At 40.4% G+C, this 22,773-nt stretch overlaps 2 protein-coding genes across 2 annotated transcripts; both read left to right on the top strand.

Moving 5' to 3' along the window:
- Positions 1–848: 848 nt before the first annotated feature.
- Positions 849–3,957, top strand: LOC122397378 (forkhead box protein K1). The gene is made up of 5 exons (XM_043396507.1): positions 849–1,216; positions 1,608–2,381; positions 2,496–2,746; positions 2,870–2,972; positions 3,057–3,957. The coding sequence occupies exons 1-5, from the start codon at positions 858–860 to the stop codon at positions 3,229–3,231; spliced, it is 1,662 nt and encodes a 553-aa protein (XP_043252442.1). The 5' UTR covers positions 849–857; the 3' UTR covers positions 3,232–3,957.
- Positions 3,958–6,433: 2,476 nt separating this feature from the next.
- On the top strand, positions 6,434–16,986 carry LOC122397373. Its single transcript, XM_043396500.1, has 4 exons — positions 6,434–6,631; positions 8,198–8,386; positions 11,853–12,067; positions 12,582–16,986. Exons 2-4 carry the CDS (start codon positions 8,290–8,292, stop codon positions 15,213–15,215), a joined length of 2,946 nt encoding a protein of 981 aa, XP_043252435.1. The 5' UTR covers positions 6,434–6,631; positions 8,198–8,289; the 3' UTR covers positions 15,216–16,986.
- The last annotated feature ends 5,787 nt before the right edge of the window (positions 16,987–22,773 follow it).

The following is a 22,773-nucleotide window of genomic DNA, read 5'->3' as shown; positions in this document are numbered from 1 at the left end:
AATTTCATCCATTGCAAGATCGAGAAGGAAAAGCTCACGTTCGCCTTCTTTCTCGATTTCCCGAAGTTGCGCGAAACGCCTAACTCACGTACATGCGGCCCGTGCAGTAGCATATGGTTGCTTTTCTCACATTCCATTAAGCGCTATAGGAAATTCATCGTTACTAGGTGGTCCTCGATGCACTCAATTATGCCAAATCTGACCACACACTGTAGACGATCCGATACGTTGCTGCGTTCAAATCGAAAACTATTCGCGCGTGTATGTCACGTGGTAATTTTCCATCTTCCGAATCGCGTATAAACAAGAAAGATAAAATATATTTACTTCTTTATTAATTGTTCATAACAGTTATCAATAAGTTTAGCGATACGAACAAAAATGGGAGAAGTAAGAAAAAATAGCGTTATGACCAAAAAAAAGGAAAACGAGATTTCATTAAACGTGTGTGTAGCTAAATCAATCGAATGATCGATTGATCGATTGGTCGATCGATTGGTCGGTGGACCGGTTGGTGAATTTGTGTGTCAATTCGGTAGTTTAACCAGCTATTTGATGTTTTACGTGTTTTCTTACGATCGTTGGTGTTCGTTGGTGTCAATTTGTGATAAAATTATTTAATTCCTAGTCCTCAGCTTTGTTCCCATTCTCCGTATAAGCGGCCCTAAACCGCGACTCCGGCGTCGTTTCTTCCTTCGGCGGTAACTTGTTCGTTCTCTAACCGCGTCTATGTATCTAGTTATCTGTTCAGTTATCTATCTATCTATCTATCTATCTATCTATCTATATCTATCTGTCTACCTCTCCTTTTCCCCTCTCTCATTCTATTCCGAAGGAGGGTTCGCTCACTTGGTGCTATGTCTACGTACTCTCGTACTCAGGAGAGCGACGCGTGGGCCCTTCTGGCACTGAAGTCGGCACCGGCTAGTCCGACGAAGATGCAGTGGAACCCGGAGGCAAAAGGTGCACCGATTGCACGGCTCGAGGGTCGCGAGTTCGAGTACATGGTTAGACAGCGACGTATCACTATCGGGCGTAACAGCAGCAAGGGTGAGGTCGACGTCAACATGGGCCACTCCAGCTTTATCTCGCGACGACACCTCGAAATCTTCTATGATCATCCTTTCTTCTTTATGATCTGCAACGGTAAAAATGGTGTTTTCGTTGATGGAGTTTTTCAACGAAAGGGCGCGCCTGCCTTCCAGTTGCCAAAGACGTAAGATATATACGAGCCTTTATCGAGCCGACTTAACCTTTCTTGCACGTTTCTTGCACGCCTCTTGCACGCACATTGTAGATTCTCATCTACAAGGAAAGTACCTTGTATGGGCTCTCATGTAATCGATGATACCATTTTATGCGAGTCGAATTTATTTGTTATTATTTCCCGATATAGTGTTTCTCAAATCAACTTGCGGAATTTCGTTTGATAATAACTGTCGGTGTATGCTCCTTTGCGGAAAAGATTTTCAAACAAATTAATCGAATTGCCTATAACGTGATAATCTTCTGTCACGATTTCTTTGGAAAATATCATAAAATTTTCTTTCACGATTAATAAAATTTATTTACATATATTGCCTCTTGAACATTTCTTGTTGTTACAGGTGCACATTCAGATTCCCAAGTACAAATATAAGGCTCGTGTTTCAATCATTAGTCGATGAACAAGAGCAAAATAATGTACGCATACCTTCACCACCAAAACAAAGGGCTCCATTGCCACCTCTACGCATCAATATTCCGGATGCAGGATACAGCAGCCCATTCCCTTCTCCAACCGGAACTATTAGTGCTGCTAATTCCTGTCCTGCTAGTCCACGTGCCGGTCAAGGAAGGAGAAATATATCGGCGGATCTTCAAATGGTAGCTGTGTATGCGGCTGCTGTTGCCAATGACCCACAAAATACTGGCCTAGAAAGGCACGACGGTGGGCAAAGTTCAAGCAGACAAATAAGTCCTGAGCCTGGCATTGAATCACGTTATAGAGGCGGAAGCAGTACTGGACCAAATGGTACAACGGCGCATTGTAGTCCACCGAAAGATGACTCTAAACCGCCGTATTCGTACGCACAGCTAATTGTTCAAGCAATAGCATCCGCAGCAGATAAACAGCTGACGTTGTCTGGCATTTATTCTTATATTACCAAGAATTATCCATACTATAGGACTGCGGATAAAGGGTGGCAAAATTCTATAAGGCATAATCTTTCGTTGAATCGATATTTTATTAAAGTACCGAGAAGCCAAGAAGAACCAGGAAAAGGATCTTTCTGGAGAATAGATCCTCAATCCGAAGCTAAACTTATAGAACAAGCCTTCAGGCGAAGAAGACAACGTGGAGTTCCCTGTTTCCGTGCTCCCTTCGGTCTGTCATCCAGGTACATAATTTTTCATATTCTATCGGTTTGGATAGATTTCTGTCTTATACGCGTTAAGCGTAAAAAAAATGCAAATGAACTTTATTCGAATGTGTTATCATTGAAAACATCCAGGAGCGCACCTGCTTCTCCATCTCATGTAGGAATCAGTGGACTGATGACGCCGGAATGCCTTAGTAGGGAAGCATCGCCAGGTCCAGAATCTTATACAGATAGTTCTGTACCTTCTCCGGCTGGTCAATTGACCAGTCAGTCCGCGCCTGGGTCACCAGGTCATCCATATGCGCCCTCGAGCCAGTCATCTCATAAAGGTCGCCTGATGCAGCAAATCACTGTTGTCACGAACGGCGTCACCGGTGATACAGGTAGAGAAGTAGTAGCAGTAGATTGTTTTTACCATGCTTAATATATTTTTTCTATATTCTATATAAATTTCCTACCGACTATGTAAATATTTACAACTCGAAGCGTACTCTGTTTTTTTGTAGACAAATACGTCGTATCCGGAAATACTACAGAGGAACATTCTCTCTCCCCGGCCGGTCAATATAGTCCGGCTCCCGTTATTGTACAAACCACATACAACTACAGGTATGCGATAACGCGAGACTTTTTTTTTTTTGTCGTTGCATCTTTGAACTAATACATCGAAGCTGATCGTTACTTTGTATTCAGCGGAAGCTTTATTGGTCCCGACGCAGGCGTCGGAGTTGTGAAACGCTCGCACGAGGAATCGGATAGTTCTCCAGGTTCACCGGCACCGCTTGCTATCGTTGAAAGTCCCGAGCCACTCGAGCATCAACAACCACAGTCGAAACGTCAGCGCGTTCATGAAATGGACGACCATTGAATCGTTGTCCTAGGTTTCTGTTACGTAGGACATTTGTTACATCGCGCTATTCGCTCATCGTTGAATATATCTGCACGCGCGTGTACCTCATACCTGCTCATGTGTGCGCCAGCAAACGTGCGTACACACCTTTATACCCAAAATTTTTCGGATCCATGCCCGTATACATACCACATCTAAATTTACATACATCCTCATCTTCGTACGGGCGCGTACAGAACACGTACGCGTACACTCAATGTTGTACTTTCATTCATTTTATTCATAACGATTACTTTAGTTTGCGTATAATAAATACTCGATCCAATGTATTGTTTAACGCAACAAGTGGGACATTTGCAAGCAAGGTGAGAAGACAAAGGTTGTGTTCCCTCTTCGCGCTCAAATTTGTTTCGTCGTTCAGTTTTACGCAACTTTTTTTGTAGTCATATTATCGACGGTGCGCGCGTGTGTACACAGTGGCTCAAAATATATGGTACAACCTGAAAGAACGTGATTTTTCATTTAAAGATAAATCGTATTTGTAGGATAGCGTATTTCTGCGTGGGGCTTCGATTTTGAAATAAATGATTTTCAAATTACGGGTACACGTGCTCACGATTAGAAACCTGGCAGTTTCATCAACTTTACGGATCTCTCTGTCGTATTTAAACGCAAAGTGTGTGAAATTACAGGTTAACATTATTAATAGTATCGTTCATAAAACAATGTTGTACTTACTTTTTTTTTTTTTTTTTTTTCTTCTATTCGATTAATTGACAAGCTCGTTGAAAACAATGGCAATGGAGCAAGGGAACTACGTTTGCTAACGTAGTTTGAATTTATAACTTTTCAAGCAGTTGAATAACAGATTTTTTTCTTAATTATAAAATGTTTTAAATATTTTTGGTAGGAAAATTGTTTTTTAAAATAAATAAATTATTGCTTCTAAAAGTATTATATATATATATATGTATATATATAATATCCATTCAATTGAGGCCTTAGTTGCGTACACGCGTACTCAATGTATTTTCAAAAACGATTTTCTCGTAAAGGAAGACTCGTAGAAGAAAGTTTTATTATAAATTGTAAATTTCTTATCGGCGGGGAATGGTCGCATCTCAGGTTGTATCATTTATTTTAAGATTCCGACGGTATACGTATATTGATATATATGCATGCATGTATTCGCGCGCGCTTGCGTGTAAATTGCGTATACACACGCTTCATCGAATGCTTTTTTCATGGTTTTTGATCTATGATTATGATGTATGTACGAGGAGACGGCGGGAGCTTTTGCGTATTCATAGGAGGGAGTAATCCTTGTAAGACTATTATCTATAAAAGACATAGTATCTCGATTGAAATCATATCGTAATGTATTTAAAACGAAAATCTGGCGAATCTCAACAGGAGGGAACAGTCTATCGAAACAGCTCGCGTCGTTCGCCTCAGTGCTGGTCGTGTGTCCTGACGTTGCTGCTGACATTGGTAAGCGAATTTGTTTGGGGGAAATTGATTGCAAGCTGCAAAACTTGTATCGTAAACAAGCTCATAGGACCGAGGCGGGCCGTTTTCGTTTTACGAATCAATCCGGTCGGGTACATAGCTGTCATCGAACACTTCGTTTAAATGTTTCTGTTGAGCGTGCAATCATTACCGTAGGAAAAGAAAAGTGATGTTATCTTTTTCATTCTTTCGACTTGGATCGTTCCCGTTACGATCGATCGAATTGATTTGTTGCTATTTCCTGAGATGCTCGCGAAACCATAGACACGAACTGTAGATTGTAGTTCTGCGTACGATTCTGCAAAATTTCTATTAAAGAAAAAAGAAAAAAAAATGACAAAAAAAAAAAAAAATAATGAAAAAAACGGAGCAATACTTTTTTGCTGAATAACGTCGATCGAAATCTCTTTCCGACGTGCCTGTTTATCTGGCAAAGTTATTAAACGTACTATAATCATACAGGAAGGGGTGATAGTATTTTTGTTGCCACTTGTAAATAAACTCTTAAACGAATATTCACCGCGTCGAATCTGTTTTTATCTGTGTTCGTGATCGTTTTCCTAGACTCTCGTAGGCGTAGCGTGCCCTATGACGAAGCGAACCGTCGGGGTCGCAAATTGAGTTGAAAAGTTTTAGTCATAGAAAACGATTGCCTGCTCACGTTCCGCTAAAAATTCAAGTAGTCACGAGGGAAGATTTCTTTTTATCGGTAGTTACGTTAAATTTCATTATCCAAGGCGACGTGAGACGTTTTCCCTTTCGTTTACTATTTATTAACGATAATCGATCGGTAAGCTTTCTAAAATTTGGAAAGAGATACAATATATATTTTGAGCGTGCGCTTGAAACGATGGTAAGACGGAGGAGAAGATACAAAAAACGAGTTGTATATAGTTTTCGCTGTCGATAATTGTATTTCAAAGTCAGTGAAAATAAACGTTATGCTGTTTTTTATCGAATAATCAATACATTACCGAGGCTCGATCGTTTCGCGAGTGAAATAAAATGAAAAAAGAAAACAACGCCAGACGCGTTATCTTAATCGTCGGTCGTTTGTAAATTCGGTACTGAGCATGGATTGTCCTGCTACGTCCTTTCTCCCGTTTCGCCCACCCACCCTCTCCGTTCTCCTACTTCGTCTCGATTACATCTGTAAATATTTTACAAATATTTACAGACGATAGTGTAACGACGAACTCGAGAGAAAGAAACAAAGTTCACCGTTCGATTCAAAAGGTTTGATTGATTGACCACGTCCCGATTAACTCGTTATTCCGGTCTTAGTTCATAGGCTCGCTATAAACGCGCGAAACGTCTTATTTCTTTCGTTCGGTTCCAAAAAGGATATCTTTGTTCCTCGATCACCGTTCGAACGTAAATCGCGATAAAGGAGCTCTTTGGACGGTCGTTGATCGATCGTTCGTTCGACGACTCTTGCATTCGTTAGTTTACACGAATTTTTATAGAATTTGGAAAGAATCACGAGAAAAAGTTCGTTCAGAGTTTTCGGGTAATTATTTCCAGCGTTTCCACAGCGACGTGGAAAGCGTTACGAGAAAAATAGTGGCGAGTGGAAATGTTCGACAGGGATATGGAATATACACGAAAACAAGACTGGCTGTGAAACGTATGCGTGAAAAAAAATGAGATTGACAGAAAAAATAGAATTGAAAAAACGAGGGAGAAGGAAAGCGTGGCGAGAGAGGGCAAGGGAGAAAACGAAGAAGAAAGGGGGTGTAGCGAGCTTGCGCGACGTTCGACCTGAATCTCCCATCGGACGTTAAGCCATCCAGCCAACCAGCTAGCTAACTAGTCAGCCAACCAGCCAGCCTGCCAGAACCAACCTTTCGTCTAGCCGTGTACCAAAGCTTCCGAGTCAGTCGTCGATGAAAGACCAGTATTTCAACCGGTACAGTACCGATTTCATTTACTTTTCACCGTTCACTACGTCACGAAAGCTCGTACGCTTCGTCCTGTATCCATATTCGATCGCACGCCTACATTCTCGCCGGTATCTCGCTGCTTTGCGTGCTCGAGATTCGATCGTATTTCGCGAGCCAGCCGATTTATACGAAAAACGATTGATTATTTCAGAAACGCACGGCGATGGTTTTAATCCGTGCTGAATCCAACGCTCGAATACCTTGGAGCAACGATTAAAATGAATAATAATAATAATAATAATAATAAAGGGACGTTAAACAGGGCAGAGGAAAACGAGTGACCTGTTTACGAACTGTCTGTCCAAAAATTTGTTATCGTGTTTGTGCTCATGTAATAATGTGTACGTATGCAGTGTTCGCAGTAATAATTGAACAAGCGTCGCGAGATTTAATACGTGTGACTACCAGTGAGAAGAATAATGGGAAACGTTGTGGGGGAAAGTGGTAAAGGGTAGAAAGCGTAATAATTCGTGTGTTAGCGAACAAGCAAAGAGGAAGGAACGTTCGTCGATGATGTTTCGAGAATGCAGTATCCATAGCTGGACGAAATAGCCTTGTCTGCGCTCGCGCAGCATTTGGCGTGTATTTGGTCGACTGATGCGATAACCTGAGAGCACAGCTTGGAAAAGCCATTCGCGTTCGCCACGGCAAGTTCTTCGATATCGATTGTCGAATCGAACTATCGAATCGATCATCGTCGAAAGCTTCGATAAGAAACGGTCGGGGGGAACTCGTGCCGATCGGTTAACCGAACATTGCGGCGATATTTTTCGATCAACGAGAGTGTACCTTATTGCTTTGTTGAATCGAGTACCATCGAGGACTGAAGTGCACGCCATCGTGGTAGTCGCGAGAAACCGATCACGACGTAAACGATAGTAATCGACGTACGAACAACCACGCCAGACTAGACATACTACAGTCATTTATCGACAACCAATAGTTTTTTTTTTTTTGTTTTTTTTTCAGAGTCTGACCCTCTACATTCGTCTATTCGGATCCTTCGTCTTGGAGAAACATCGAAACGAACATTGTCCCGAAACAATATGAAAAAAAATCTCTCGAAGGCGGGGGAAAAATTAAATTGATGTATGTGTACATACATCGAGAGAGGGAGGGTGGTAGGGAGAGCGAGAGAGTGAAAGTATGTGCGATCACGCGCACGAAATAGAGGGAGGCAAAATATATGTGATTTGCTCGGGTCCTGAACCATCAACAAGAGGAGAGTTAACACGGATTGAACCAATTATAGCCCCGTTTTGGAGTGAACGACGGAACGAGCAACTTCCGGCTTGGTTAATCCATATAACGAGTAAATCAATTGGGAATTCGCGTCTTCGACGTGGTCTACGCGTTACGGATCGCGGTTTAGAATTTAGGCGCGAAGACGAGAGTCGCTGTCGCGTAAGAATTCGATTCGAAACTCTGTTATACCGTTCGAGTGTCGAGACGGTGCAACACCCCTCGCGCGAATTTACGAAGAGTACGCGTCCCACGGGTACGCTCATGAGAATCGTCTTTCACGTCCACAGGTGGTCCACGGAAGGAACGGAACGATGCTGAGACGGGAAAACATAAAATTCGATTGACGGTTCGAGGGGGACGAAGTGGTGCACACCTTGGAATGCGCGTACCGATGGTATCGAGTACTTGGGACTGGGGAATCTTCACTTTTCTCTTTTTCGTATTGGCCATCCCCAGTCCTGCTGCTATCCGCAGAGGTAATACTTTCGTCTTTCATTCGCGGTAAGAGTCGAGCTGTCGCTGGTTTCTGTATCGTTTAAAGGTCGATTTACCGGCTGTGATAGAAAAAGTACGAGAATTTTCATCTTTTTTCAGAAAGCATTTATATTATCCCCCTTCAAAGTAGTATATTAACCCTTTGCACTCCTATGTCGAGTGTGACTCGACATCAATTTTTATCTCAGGAGCTCCTTCGTCAAGTCTCATTCGACATTTTTTCAAGTCCAAACCAAACAGATATCATACAGTTGAAAATTACAAAATACAACAACAGTGTAAATAAAATACTTATTTTAACAGGTAAATTTCAAATAAAACACTTAAAAGCATTGGGAGCCGCTGGTAACAAAATTGGAATATAATTCGGAGTGCAAAGGGTTAACCGTTTACTTCGTGTATAGTTCGGTGAGTTAAATTATGTATCGAATCAACGTCCAGTCGATTTACAAAAAAATCACTTGTAAGGTGATCTGGTAACGATCCAAATTTAAAACGGACATCTGTAAGGTGATATCCTTGATAATGTCCAAGTTTAACACTTTGACTGCCACGTCACTCATATATGGGTGACAGAACTTTTAACAGTAGAACTGTAATAATTAGACTGCGGATGTTTATGCATTTATGGGAAATTTTAATCCTCTAATATAAGAAATACTTAAAGTAAGATACGAATTATTATATTTAGGGGTTGAGATAGCCCTCTGCGAATCTTCCGTTTCATTAATTCAAGTTGAAATGTTAAAGAAAATAAATTTTAATAGGCTTCGTAAAGGACAATGTTAAGTCATAGAGGGGTTTACTGACCCAAGAGCGTACAGCATATGCTATACACCGTTGGAAAGGTCTTGCCAAGGCGAATCGACTGATACCATTTGTAACTTCGATATCAGATGGGATAATGTCGAAAAATGGCCTCAAAGTTCGAGATTTTGCGGTTTTGAACAAAAGAAACCGGTAGTAAAAGCCCATCCGGCCCGAGGGACCTCGGGTAGGCACCTGAGGAAAAACCGAGGGGTGTAAGCGATACTCTAGCAGATTGGGACGGCAAATGTGCCCCACCACCTTCATTTCAGTGCCGTGTTGGGCCTGCGTTTGCCGCATGGGCCCCGTTCCAAATGCCCAGGGCGAAATCGCCAATGGATCAGTTGTTTTTCATGAACATAATATATTCATGGTAGACAATTCGCAGGTATAAGTTGGGAATGTGCAGATTAGTATTCAGACTAATGCGTCACTTACAATAGTGAATGGAGTGACATTTTATTCATTGAACGAAACATAATGATGTGAATACTGAATACTAACCTGCACATTCCCAACTCATACCTGCGAATCGTCTATCATGAATATATTATGTTCATGAAAAACAACTGATCCATTGGCGATTTCGCCCTGGGCATTTGGAACGGGGCCCATGCGACAAACGCAGGCCCAACACGGCACTGAAATGAAGGTGGTGGGGCACATTTGCCATCCCAATCTGCTAGAGTATCGCTTACACCCCTCGGTTTTTCCTCAGGTGCCTACCCGAGGTCCCTCGGGCCGGATGGGCTTTTACTACCGGTTTCTTTTGTTCAAAACCGCAAAATCTCGAACTTTGAGGCCATTTTTCGACATTATCCCATCTGATATCGAAGTTAAAAATGGTATCAGTCGATTCGCCTTGGCAAGACCTTTCCAACGGTGTATAGCATATGCTGTACGCTCTTGGGTCAGTAAACCCCTCTATGACTTAACATTGTCCTTTAACGAGGTTACGAAAGCTACTACTACGACAACTTTTAAGTTGTGTAGTTTACAATTAAAATGAAAGTTTTGGTCCCGTAAACAATTTTAGGATTTTAGACTGGCAGTCAACGTGTTAAGGAGTACAGTTCTCTTGTTCGCGTTCGGCGCGAAACCAAGTTCAAAGGTTCAGGTTCTTTGAGAATACAGCTAATTCTGTCGAACGTCCACTGATCCTGTCCTGGATGAGGACTCCGTATCTTCCTATTAGTGCCTTCTTGGAGGCGTTCGATGTTCGAATTTCGGACAATTTTTCGATCGTGCAACGCCCACAGCCTGGTTTGTTTCATCCTGTGAATCAAGATCTGCAGGACGTTGCACTATCCCTGGGTTATTTCTGACCCATTTTTGTTAGTTAGTTTGTTAGTTAGTTAGTTAGTTAGTTAGTTAGTTAGTTAATTTGTCAGTTAGTTAGTTAGTTTGTTAGTTAGTTAGTTAGTTTGTCAGTTAGTTAGTTAGTTTGTTAGTTAGTTAGTTTGTTAGTTAGTTAGTTAGTTAGTTAGTTAGTTAGTTAGTTAGTTAGTTAGTTAGTTAGTTAGTTAGTTTGTTAGTTTGTTAGTTTGTTAGTTTGTTAGTTTGTTAGTTTGTTAGTTTGTTAGTTTGTTAGTTTGTTAGTTTGTTAGTTTGTTAGTTTGTTAGTTTGTTAGTTTGTTAGTTGTTAGTTTGTTAGTTTGTTAGTTTGTTAGTTTGTTAGTTTGTTAGTTTGTTAGTTTGTTAGTTGTTAGTTTGTTAGTTTGTTAGTTTGTTAGTTTGTTAGTTTGTTAGTTTGTTAGTTGTTAGTTTGTTAGTTTGTTAGTTTGTTAGTTTGTTAGTTTGTTAGTTTGTTAGTTTGTTAGTTTGTTAGTTTGTTAGTTTGTTAGTTTGTTAGTTTGTTAGTTTGTTAGTTAGTTAGTTAGTTAGTTAGTTTGTCAGTTAGTTAATTTGTCAGTTAGTTAATTGTCAGTTAGTTAGTTTGTCAGTTAGTTAGTTAGTTAGTTTGTCACTTCCTCAAAAACGAAACCCTTCACGTGGCGGCAACAAGTACCCATTTGATAAAACACACTTGGTCCAAGATTTCTTTCAGTCCTCGAGACACTCGCGAAAGTTATTTCATTTACGATATTTTTTTTCATTTTGGGAAATAGGAAAAAGTAGCGGGAAGCCCACGTCCAGCAAATATGGCGGCCGTGTCGGGTCACAGAAAGGAAATTTTTAAATGCTCGTCATTATTTTTATCACACCTCGTATATTATTCGTTCGGGCATGGAACGGTTTAAGGAACAGTCAGATTCGGATAAACGTTGTTGCAAATAGGGGTGTTTCTATAGAACGTCGCGAATCAGTCTGGACGCGTTACGTTTCAGACTGTATAATTGAACGAACACGTTCGTACGATATGCAATTTGGTTCAACGAAAACTTTGCTAGCGGACAAACGAGTGGCATAATCTCTTTTCTTCTTGAAAATTTTATGAACAGAGAAACGTTTTTTTTTCCTTTAATAATAATACTATACAGCATCTTTTAAGATTAAGTGTTCTGTTTGAACCGTTTTGTAAACGTTCTGTGCCCGAACGGATACTATAAATCGACCTTGATTCGTACATGAACAAATAGGAGAGAATGCGATAGCGAGCAAGAATCACTTGTTCGAAAACTTGTATATTGTCTGTTTCAGTGGATCGAGGACATTGCAACAAGACAGTAGACGTGTACGAGGATGTATCGAGCCCGGCTGTGACGTCAGCTAATTGGGGAAAGCCTATACTTTGCTGGTACCGATTTCGAAGGTTTCGTGGAAGCGGTCGAGAGTGGATTCTGCGTGTTCGTTTCAAAAAGTTTAAAGTCGGCGTACTGGAGAATGCTACCACCTGTTCTGGAGGTTACCTACAGGTACACATCTACTACTTGTATCTATTACTCCCTTCTTCGTCCCCTAGATTGTTTTAACTGTTTAATTCTTTTTAAACATCTAAAAAGCATACAAATTACCTCAGTATTCTAAACAGAGAAAACATATCAAGTATAGTCATTCACATTTTTAACAAGACAGACTCTAACTTTATTTATTTACGGGTGTAGTATCGTTATTAACATTACCTTTTAAGCCATTGTTACGTAAAATTGCTTTATTCTAAGCAATTTGATACATTACTGTGACGATACCTACCGTACTCGCCGCTAGAGGGTACTCGCTCTCTCGCAAACGCTCGACTGACCCTTCAAGACAGGGCCTGCTAGGACGCCTTACTGGCGAGTCCACTCGTTTGTTTCACAACTTTTTACACAGTTTGGGGGGAAATCGTGAAAAGTTAATTCGGTGAAAGTGACCATAATCACCAAATTGTGTATATAATGATTTCTGAATTACCAATGAACATAACGGCTGTATCGTGTTTGTTTACAGATCGTAGACGGTAACACGAAAACAGAACTGAGCAATCAGAAGGATCCAGGCGTGTACTGCGGGGAATCAGAGCAACCGCAGTCGTTCATTTCCGAAACGAATTTCGTCCGTGTGATCTTCCACGCGGACAACTTCACGGATCAAACGTACTTCAGTTTCGACTCGCGTGCGGAGCAACAGTTCGACGAGTACTTGAGGTATGGCCAACACCCGGAACTTTATCCGAACCGAAGGGGCGAGATCGTGCCCGGAAGTTACTGCGAGCGAATCTTCAAAGATTGCAAACTGCAAACGTGTTACGTGCAAAGCCCGGCCTATCCGGGCATATATCCACGCGCGTTGCACTGCAAATACCGACTGAACACACGGCTACCTTATATAAAGCTCTATATCGAGAACAAGGAGTTCAATATCGACGGGCAGAGATGCGAGAACATAATGACCTGCCCTATGAGGCCAATAAGCTCCGGCTCGGAGCACTGTCCGTACGACTACATACGCGTTTACGACGGCAAGGACGAGACCAGTCTTGTTATCGGTACTTTCTGCGGTATGGGGAAATTCCCTTACAGCATAATCGGTACCAGCGAGGACCTCTACGTAGAGTTCATCTCGTCGCCAGCGGGGCCGCTTCTGAACACTGGTTTTCATTTCAACGTCGGGAATTGGCCCGGCCACGTGCAGACCGCCGGCGTACGGAATGGTAACTGCGATTGGTTGCTCAACAGCGAGTCCCTGCACACCGGTAACGAGGGAATATTCCTCTCGGTTGTCCATTGGTACCCACCGCACACCAGCTGTACCTATCTTCTCAAGGGTCGGGTCGGTGAGATCACTAGGCTCTATTTCCCTAGTTTCCGTGTGAATCGTATCGAGTCGCCGATACAACCGTACGACGGCGACTGCGGCGAAAGTCTGACTCTCTACGACTCCGACTGGCCGGACGACGCGAAGATTATCAAGACGTTCTGCGACACGTTCAGCAAACCAATGGAGAAGCACGACTTCGTCTCGAGCTCGAACGCGCTGTTCGTGAAATTCGAGAGCAAAACAGGAAGCTACTCGGGCAGTTCCCTTTATTACTGGGCGCACTACGATTTCTTCAACGCGACGCGATTCGGTGAACCGGTGACCGGCACAGAGTGCGACGAGACGTTCGCCTCGTGGAAAGCACGATCCGGCCGGCTCCGATCGCCGCTCAACACTCTCGTTTACAAGCGACCCGGTGACCCGCCCGCCGATCTCTCTTGCACTTACACGTTCGTCACGGACAAGCGACTGTACGCTCGCGTGATCCTAACCGTGAAGTCGGTCTCCTTCAAGGAACATCCGTACGCGCAGTGCGGCCACTGCTGGAACAGTCGAGTCGACCGAATAATCATTAGAGAACCGGTCGCCACGATGAACGGTGATTCGCACCAGAATCATCAGCAGCAGCGACAGCAACAACAACGCCAACAGTATCAGCAACCACAGGATCCCGGGAACGGTAAGGGCCACTGTATCTGTCGGTCGCCGATCGGCAGCGGACCGAACGGCGAAGGGAAACCGGTGATTCGCGTGGTCTCGCAAGGGGAGAAGCTCGAGCTAAAGCTGCTGGTGGACGGCGCGCACGCCGCGACAAGCTACTTCAAACAGCCCGCGCCATTGTTCGAGGCGATGTACGAATTCACTCATAGTCCGTTGTGCGGACCCGCGATACTGCCAGCCGCGACCGACGGCGAGATGGAGTTCCCTCACTACGAAGCGCTCGGCTACGTATCCCCGCCACGTTCCATCAAATGCATTTGGGAATTGCGCGTGAATCGGGACAGGGACGTTTGGTTGCACTTCGACAAAATAAAATTTGCGTCGAGGTCCTGCGAGGACGGGAAACTTGAAATCTTTTTGCCCGGCAACACGGAGCCGTTTCTTGGTATATGCGGCGAGAACGTGAGCTACGTGAGAGAAATGCCGATCATCTCGGCGGCGCAGATCGCTCCGGGTGCTCGTACGCCCGGTGACCGTGGTCCCAACTCGAACCACGACCCGACGCAGACTCAGACGCATTCGCAATCGGGAGGATTCTCGCCGTCGCAAACCTCGTCGATACCGATCGATCAGCAACAAGAAGAGACCGAGTGGCCGGCTGTGATCGTTCAGTTCACCGGTTCGATGGCTCCGGCGAGAGCCGCCTTTAAGATCGCTTGGACGGAACTGTATCATCTACCTCGCGACGCGTCCGGTGCCCTGAACACGCAGAAACTCGAGGAGTTCTGCGGGTTCCAGTGTCCCGGCGACGCCGGTTGTATTCCGACGAGGCTCCTCTGTAACGGAGTAGTAAATTGCCCGATACCGGAACCGCGGTCCGTTTTTCGAAATACGAATAACAGTAGCGGTTTATTGCCGATACCGGAAGACCCGAACGACGAGTCTATCGAGACTTGCGGAGTGGATGCTATCGGTGGTCGAGGTAACGCGGCCGGGTCCGGAAATGGCATGGGTGGTTTGGCCAGTGTGGTTGGCTCCGCTGGCTGGGCGGGTGCTGGTCTAGTCGCCAGCCTCGCCGTTCTTCTCGGTCTTGTCTGCCTAATCACCGTTTGTAGAATCTGTAGGCGTCGAGCCACCCCGAGAAACATCCACGTACCTTATTGACACGGGCAAGGACGAATGTGCGAGTATAGACACGGTCGCGGACAGAGATATATGGAATTCGAAATCGCTGTCGCAACAATCGCAGTTTCTTTTTCCTTATTTTGTTTCCCGGGTAAGCCTCTCCTCTCTTCTTTTGCCGTACCGAAAGAATATATGCATTTGACACTAGAACTACCGACAATTATAGTGTATTTATTTGTACCAAAGAAATTGAAACGATAGGTCGAAATTGTGGCGCGCTTGCTAGATGGAGGAATGGTAAGCGAAGTAGCAGGAAGTAAGAAAAGAAAAGGAGTAAGGCATCGGTAAAGTATCCTAGCAGGGCTTACACGAGTAAAACTAAGACTAAAATGTTATATAACAAAAAATCCTTGAATGCTTTGTTAAGAAGTTGTAAAAAAAATGTGGACTGTGAAAGATATGATAACGCTGTTTTTCTCGGTTTAATACAGGACAAGACGAGATACGTATGTAGTGTCGATATTAAGTAACATAAACATGTAAATTAGGATACGTTCACTGTCTTTGTAATGTTGAAGTCGTGCACTGTACCACGAATGTAACTTTAGTTTCATCGTGTCTTGTGAACGAATTAGAGTGTTCAAAATGCCAAAAGTCTAATTGTGAGTATAAAGATATTCATTTCGAAGAGTACTACATCGCACAGTCTTTACTAGACTTCATCAGCAGTTGTATGAAACACACATTTCATATTTTTGTCATGACTTCTTAACGAAGCGTTTATGGATCTTTTGTTATATAACATCTTAGTCTTAGTTTTACTTGTAGAACACACTGCTGGAGTGTGTACGGAAAAATGTGGAACACCTTGTTTAGGAACGGAAGGGGTCAGTCGAGCGTTCGCGAGAGCTTAGCCCTCTGGTGGCGAGTACGAGAGGTGTCGTCACGAAACGACAATGCAACGGAAATAAGTGTTTATTCATTCTCTTATAGAAACTTCCGGTAAATTTTAAAAAATTCAGTCGATTAACTTTTTGTTACAAGTTTGATTAAAAATTACGAATGGATCATTTTGATTGCTTTGATAGTTCTAGTGTTAAGGTCGGCTAACGGATGCTGCTATAAGATGTTTTCGAACGAACGTTATCAATCAGTAGCTTGCGCTCGCGTGTACGTGCCATCGAACCGAGCATAAACCTTTGAAAGGAATTTTATCGCTTCGCTCGTTTTATCCGTGCCATCGAGCGAGAAAGAGGAAACAATGGCAAGTTAGGTGGATGGCTGATTAAGTAGGTAGATAGCTAGAGGTAAGTACCATAGAAGGTATACATATCGATGGTGGAGAGCCGTACCGAAGAAATCGTAGCACGAAACGCAATAGAAAACAGGCGAAACCACAGGTGACACATTAAATAAAAGGAAACTGAGCGGAAGGCGCAAAACAGCACCGAAATGCATATATCTCTTTCTCGTTACAATATTAGAACAAGCGAACTGCAAAAAATACCGAGAAGCGGTGAAGAAAGTGGAAATGAAAAGTGGGCAGCCGAAAAGTAAATTTGCGATCGTGGGTACGAAACATTGACGGATTCGAGAAGATGTTGAGAACGTCTCCAGGCATCTACAGTAGCGAAGAAAAGTTTAAGATAACTACGTTCTTGATAGGTAATCATTAAACTACAGATCTTTATGCAAATTTTTATTAATAGAATTAATGAAATGGGAGCTTTGCAGAGAGTTGTCTTAACCTCTAAATGCAATAATTCGTATCTTACTTGAAGTGTTTCTTATACATATATTTGCATATTAAAGGCATTCTGTAGTTTTTGAAAATTTTAATTTCCCATAAATGCATAAATATCCGCTGTCTAATGATCATACTATGTTACAGATATTGAATAGCCAACAATTCATTGTTAGTCTTGCAATTAAACATACACTTACACTTTATCTGTGATCGATTTAACATCTTTCAGAATATAAACATTATGTGGTATAAATGCAATGGAACCTTCAATGCTCTCTTTGTTGCAGATAGTAATTTAAGACTATATTTGGAAATATTATTTACATTAGTACAAGTAATAAAAATGCATTAAAAAGCTAATATTTTATGGAATAACTTATTGTTAATAATTATAGCACATCTTCGTAGCATCGAATTGATTAATTTTGCATAATGTTCTATTAAAATGTTGCTCTATTGTATTCCAATCTTAGTGGAAAAATCATTTAAATTTTTATACAGCTTCTATATGTTACGCTTAACATTGCTCCGTAACTTCTCAATAGGATTTAGATTCTGTGATTGCAATGAATATGCTAAGACAGTAATATTTTCTTGTAAAAAATATTGCTTTACAGTTTTAGAAGTTTCTTTCGTGCCATTATTCTATTGGAAGACAAAATTATTTTTCAAATACTCACGTACACAAGTCATCAGGATTTAAAATAATATCTGCAACGAATACAGCATCGAAAGTTTCATTTTCATAATACCTAAGTACTGTTTATGTTTTGAAAGTTGTTAAATCGATCATAAACAGGGTGCATGTGCGATTGCAAAACCAACTACGAATTGTTCGCAATTTAGTATCTATAATGTTATACGATTATCTATTAAGAAAGTAATCATTTTAAACTTTTGTCTGTTATTGTATTCAGGGTATTCGCGCTATTACTAGCCAACAATTATTTCGAAAATTATTATAATTAGAAAAAAAATAGGAAAGGGAAAAATTGTATAGTTTTTTATAATCGATAAGACAGTGTACATCAATTTTGCATATTTACATTATTTTGCGAGAAATGAAGATCACCTTAAATTTTTTTAATAGAATGCCATATATTTTTTTATGCCGTGTGAAAGTATGTGTCGAGACAAGTTCATTTATGTACTATATGATGACCTTCGAGGTCATAGAAGACTTTTGTAAGATTACAAAAGATGTTCAATATAATTTCCTTGTGCAGGAATATACATTTTACTTCTACGGGTTACGTTTTCAGTTGCTGTTGCTATTGTTATATAAGGTATTGATGCACATTGATGACCTTCTATAACCTTGAAAGTCATATACTACACGAATGAATTCGTTTCAACACATACTTTCATATGACCTAGAAAAAATTATAGGTCACCTTTATTTCTTACAAAATAATGTAAATATGCCAAATTGATATACACTGTCCTATTGATCATAAAAAACTATAAAAGTTTTTCCTCTCCCATTTTTTTCTAATCATGACAGTTTTCGAAAAAAATCGCTGGCTAGTAATAGCGTGAACACCCTGTATAGCCGGTGTGTTACAATTCACATGATTCAAATCTCTGCCTGCTGTAGATCGCGCCCTTTTAAATATAGATACATATAGTACGTAGAATGTATTCGCGTTACGTTAACAAGAGTGCCTGCGAATGTCGCGCACCAGAGCGGTTACGTGCTCGATAATGCGCGCACATTATTCCTTGAGAATATGCCGAACAAACTTGTATATATCGAGGGTAGGAAGTGTCGATTATTTTATAGAATAAGCGTACCCCAAAGAAACACCCACCAGGCCGCGCGTCGACAAAATATTATCGAACGATTCGATGGAAGGTCGTTTTCTTTTGTACATAGATCGCGTTCCCCAATTAAATTCATTAAATATCTTAGAGGATTAGTAGAGAACTAACGAATCCACCTACACGGGCGCGTAATAGCGCGCGCAAACACGGACACAAGCGCATGCAACGTACACGTTGGGATACGATGCTCGCGACGTCTACGTTTTTACTACAGATCCCCATTCACGTGTAGTTAATATATTCGTGCATTAATCCGTGTACTTAATACACGGGTATGCGTCCTAACCTGTGTACTTTCTAATTCAAGGGTACATGTGTATCAAAGTACAGGTATATTTGAAATATTTTAGATTTTATACATGAAAATGAACGATTAATCGACTATATGTTAAATGTTCTTTATTTTTATTCGCGACTTAGTAAATTGTGTTTACTTAAAATATAAAATACGAATATGTTAATGCATACCCGTGTACTCGTGAATTAGAAAGTATACGGGTTAAGACGTTTTTATATATTTGATATGTATCGACGGAAATGAAAAATGAGACGGTGAAGACAGATTAATAACTCGCAGTTCTATTTCCTCACGTACCACAATTTATTTAGGTCAGGATCTGTTCGCCGCAGGAGAACCACGCGTAACGTTCAGCTCGGATTCTCTTCTCGATCTTCGTGCTTAACGAACGTGCACGATTATAACCGATCTCTCCCGATGATCCTACTGACTACTACGCGAGACAAAATGGTGTACTCGTGTATTGAGGAATACATACACGGATATTAATCAGATTCATTAACGGATATAGTAGCTGCATAAGCGGATATATTAACTGCACACATACCCGTGTATCTTAAGTACACGTTCAAAACCAGGATCTCTAGTTTTCACGCGTATAAGCAAACGAGAGGTGACGCGACATTCGTCGAGATCTATCTGTATTTTTATTCTCTTTTTCTATCTTCGTTTATTCGTTTCATCTCTGGAAACGTTCGTACCTCTGAAACCGCTCAAAGTATCGTTTTTAATTCGATTCGAACGAATGCTGACATTCGGAATCCTTTGTTTTTAAATCGAGACTTGTAATCATACTGCGTCAGTTAATGAGTTGTCGCCATTTTTACTGTTTATTACCGTTAATATTATGCGTTTAACGTTGTAAACAGCACGAACGACGTCGTTATTGACGTTGGCACATTCATATCGTTGCAATTGTTATTGTTACGATAATTGAGTAGGTTTTGTAAGAAAAACAATGTACGTGCAAAGTATCTAATTTTCTAGGAAGAAAAGAACATCGTTGACTTTAGATTATTAATAAAACTTAATTTATTTTTACCGTTATATGTAACTAAGACTACAATTACTTAAAGACATAACAAAATTTTTTATTTTTTACATTAATAAATAAATTTACAAACAAAAAATTTGTTTTATGTGCTGCATCTTAGTCGCAGAAACAATCGAGGGTACCGTTCATTTAAATTTACAAGCACTGTAAGCGCCAGATTATCGCAAATTATTTAAGAACATCAAAATATAGAAAGTATAAAAAAAACCAGAAATATATCTCTTTAATACAACGTTTTAATTTTCTACTAGAAGTTATTGCAAGAATTTATTTCATTATATTTTAAGTAAATTATTGTAAAATTCATAATATTTAATAATCACATGTTCCAATATATTCGTAGCTTGGAGGTTTCACTCTTTTTCAATGTTTATTTTCAAATTGTACCGTAACAATTCATGTGATATGTTCTCCAAACCTATATCTTTCCATAGTACACTGTTTGTCTTCCATATTTCTGTTTCCTTAAACGTTTCTTGTACTCTATCTTTGGTAGGAATTTTCGCTCGTATTTTAATCCAACTTGCTTTCAAATTTGCAGGTTTTTAATATTTAAAATATAATTACATTAGTTATTAAAGTCAAATCGAGGAAGCATGAATTATATGGCCCCCTTCAGATGTAATTATAGCTTACACTTGTTCCTTTTATTTTTCAATGATTTCGAAATCTCTAGCTCAAGAAATACAACTATGTCCGGAGGCATATTTTACAGACATATTCACATTTACAAATAAAAAATTCTAGAGGTAATGGTTTACTGAAATTCGTTTATAAGTTTCGATTTTTCACGTAACGTTTTTGGAGTTTCAAAAATTGCTTGATTCTTACAGTATAGGAACTACAATTTAAAAATAGTAGAATTTTATATCAGTCATATATGACAAACAATAGAGTGACACATTGGCACTTACATACATTGTTTTCTGCAAAAATGACGCTCGACATATCGGCGATACCATCTATTGACATTATTTATAACTATTTATAAAGAAATATGGTACTTAAATGGTATACTACCGTATTCCCATTGGCGCATAGAATATTTTAAGGAAAAAAAAAAAACAATATTTCTCAATTTTGGCACTTACATTGTTTTCTACAAAACTTCCTCAATTTATCGTCGCTATCGTTAGTCTTAGGATAAATAATATAGTTATCGTTACGGTTACGTGAAACGTCGTCGTTATGTCGTTGCTGTTACCACCGTTCTCGTCGTTGCCTGTACCACAGTCACTACCACAGTTGCAATCATTATCGCTACTGCCAAGCAGCGTCGTAATTATATTATTATATTTTTTACAAATAAAAAACATCCTCGCGGACGAGGTGAAAGAAAATGTTAAATATTTTTTAATCAATTTAAATCGTTCGCGAGACAATTTCGGCGATGGCATCGAAATATCATTTACTTGAAATAGGCGGTCATAATTTCGTAAAATTTTAATGACTTGACAATGGAACATCGTCGAGATTCGCTCGTAGATTTGTTTCCATCGTCGCTAGAGAGGCTCCACTACGTCTTCACAATTTCGAGGATTCGAGAAACTCGAAGCGATTCAAATGGAATTTTTGTAGCCCCTCCAAATGGCCAAGAAAATCTATTATTTGAATTTAAATCGCATCATTTTTGAATTCTCGAAATCTTGAACTTTTTGTTAAGCGTCCCTTCCTTGATCTCTTTTACATCCACCACTGTTCCACATAGAATACTTTTCACATTTCTTTTTGGATAACAGAACTATCGATTTTGTTTATTGCCTTTTCAGTTTCCATAGTACGACGATTTTCATCCTAACCGAGGTATTTACGTGATCGACCAATTTAATCAGCTATTCTATTAAACTGGGTATGTGCATACCAGGGTTTGAAAACTGTAACGATATTTAAGTTCTTGAAACAATCGTGAAGAATTTTTATTCTGAATAACTGTTACAAAGGATCTAAATTTTGGGCTATATCTGTTTATATTAAAAAGTTTTTGCATTTACTCTTAAAATTTTAATGGAAGATTCTGGAGGTTAAAATAAGACGAAAATCAAGAATGCAAATTTGTCGATCGAGACTTCGTTAAAAAGTTATTAACGTTTGAAGTTCCGCCTGTAGAACGGCAATCTGCGTACAGCTGCGCACGCGTGATAGTGGTTCACACTCAGCATGAGAAACTTTACTTTCATCGACAGCCTTACAGTTTTCTGAGCTAGTACCACTAGCAGCTGTTTGCGAATTGTATGTCGGCGAACCGATTTCTTGCATCACAGTCGGTCTTCATTGGTAAGAGCACGTCAAGATTTTTCTGTACGTGTGTATTTATACATATACAGCGTATCCTAATATGTGGTATCGGAAGCATTAAAACAATGAAAGAAGTTCATATAAACATATACTCCATTTGACCTTATTCTCGCGTCCTAGCTATTTTTGTACTCTAAGAATCATTAATCACAAACTGAGCTATACTAAGCTACATGCAAACTGATCTATCAAGGTCATTCTTAGTACTTATACTGCTGTTTCTTTTGTTGTATAAGTAGTGTGATCATAATAGGCCAATTCATGAGGCTAAGTATTATTGTTAGTATAATACAACTATTTGTACTAAACTGTTGTTTATAGGAATGTTTTGCTGTACGAATTTTAGTGTGAGAATTATCTTAGAGTTGTTCCTTTTTTT

This window comes from Colletes gigas, unplaced genomic scaffold, assembly GCF_013123115.1.
Source record: "Colletes gigas isolate AHSC1104 unplaced genomic scaffold, ASM1312311v1 Colletes_gigas_Sc00009, whole genome shotgun sequence".
In the NCBI taxonomy this organism is placed as follows: domain Eukaryota; kingdom Metazoa; phylum Arthropoda; class Insecta; order Hymenoptera; family Colletidae; genus Colletes; species Colletes gigas.
This window is presented reverse-complemented; position numbering and strand designations above follow the sequence as displayed.

What these genes read in the sequence shown, in the direction of transcription:
- LOC122397373 (XM_043396500.1), top strand. Translation starts at nt 8,290, where the DNA reads ATGCGCGTACCGATGGTATCGAGTACTTGGGACTGGGGAATCTTCACT. An exon ending in TCCTGCTGCTATCCGCAGAG is followed by an intron (nt 8,387 to 11,852) that starts GTAATACTTTCG and finishes TGTCTGTTTCAG; the next exon opens with TGGATCGAGGACATTGCAAC. An exon ending in GTTCTGGAGGTTACCTACAG is followed by an intron (nt 12,068 to 12,581) that starts GTACACATCTAC and finishes GTTTGTTTACAG; the next exon opens with ATCGTAGACGGTAACACGAA.
- LOC122397378 (XM_043396507.1), top strand. Translation starts at nt 858, where the DNA reads ATGTCTACGTACTCTCGTACTCAGGAGAGCGACGCGTGGGCCCTTCTG. An exon ending in GCCTTCCAGTTGCCAAAGAC is followed by an intron (nt 1,217 to 1,607) that starts GTAAGATATATA and finishes TTGTTGTTACAG; the next exon opens with GTGCACATTCAGATTCCCAA. An exon ending in CAAACCACATACAACTACAG is followed by an intron (nt 2,973 to 3,056) that starts GTATGCGATAAC and finishes CTTTGTATTCAG; the next exon opens with CGGAAGCTTTATTGGTCCCG.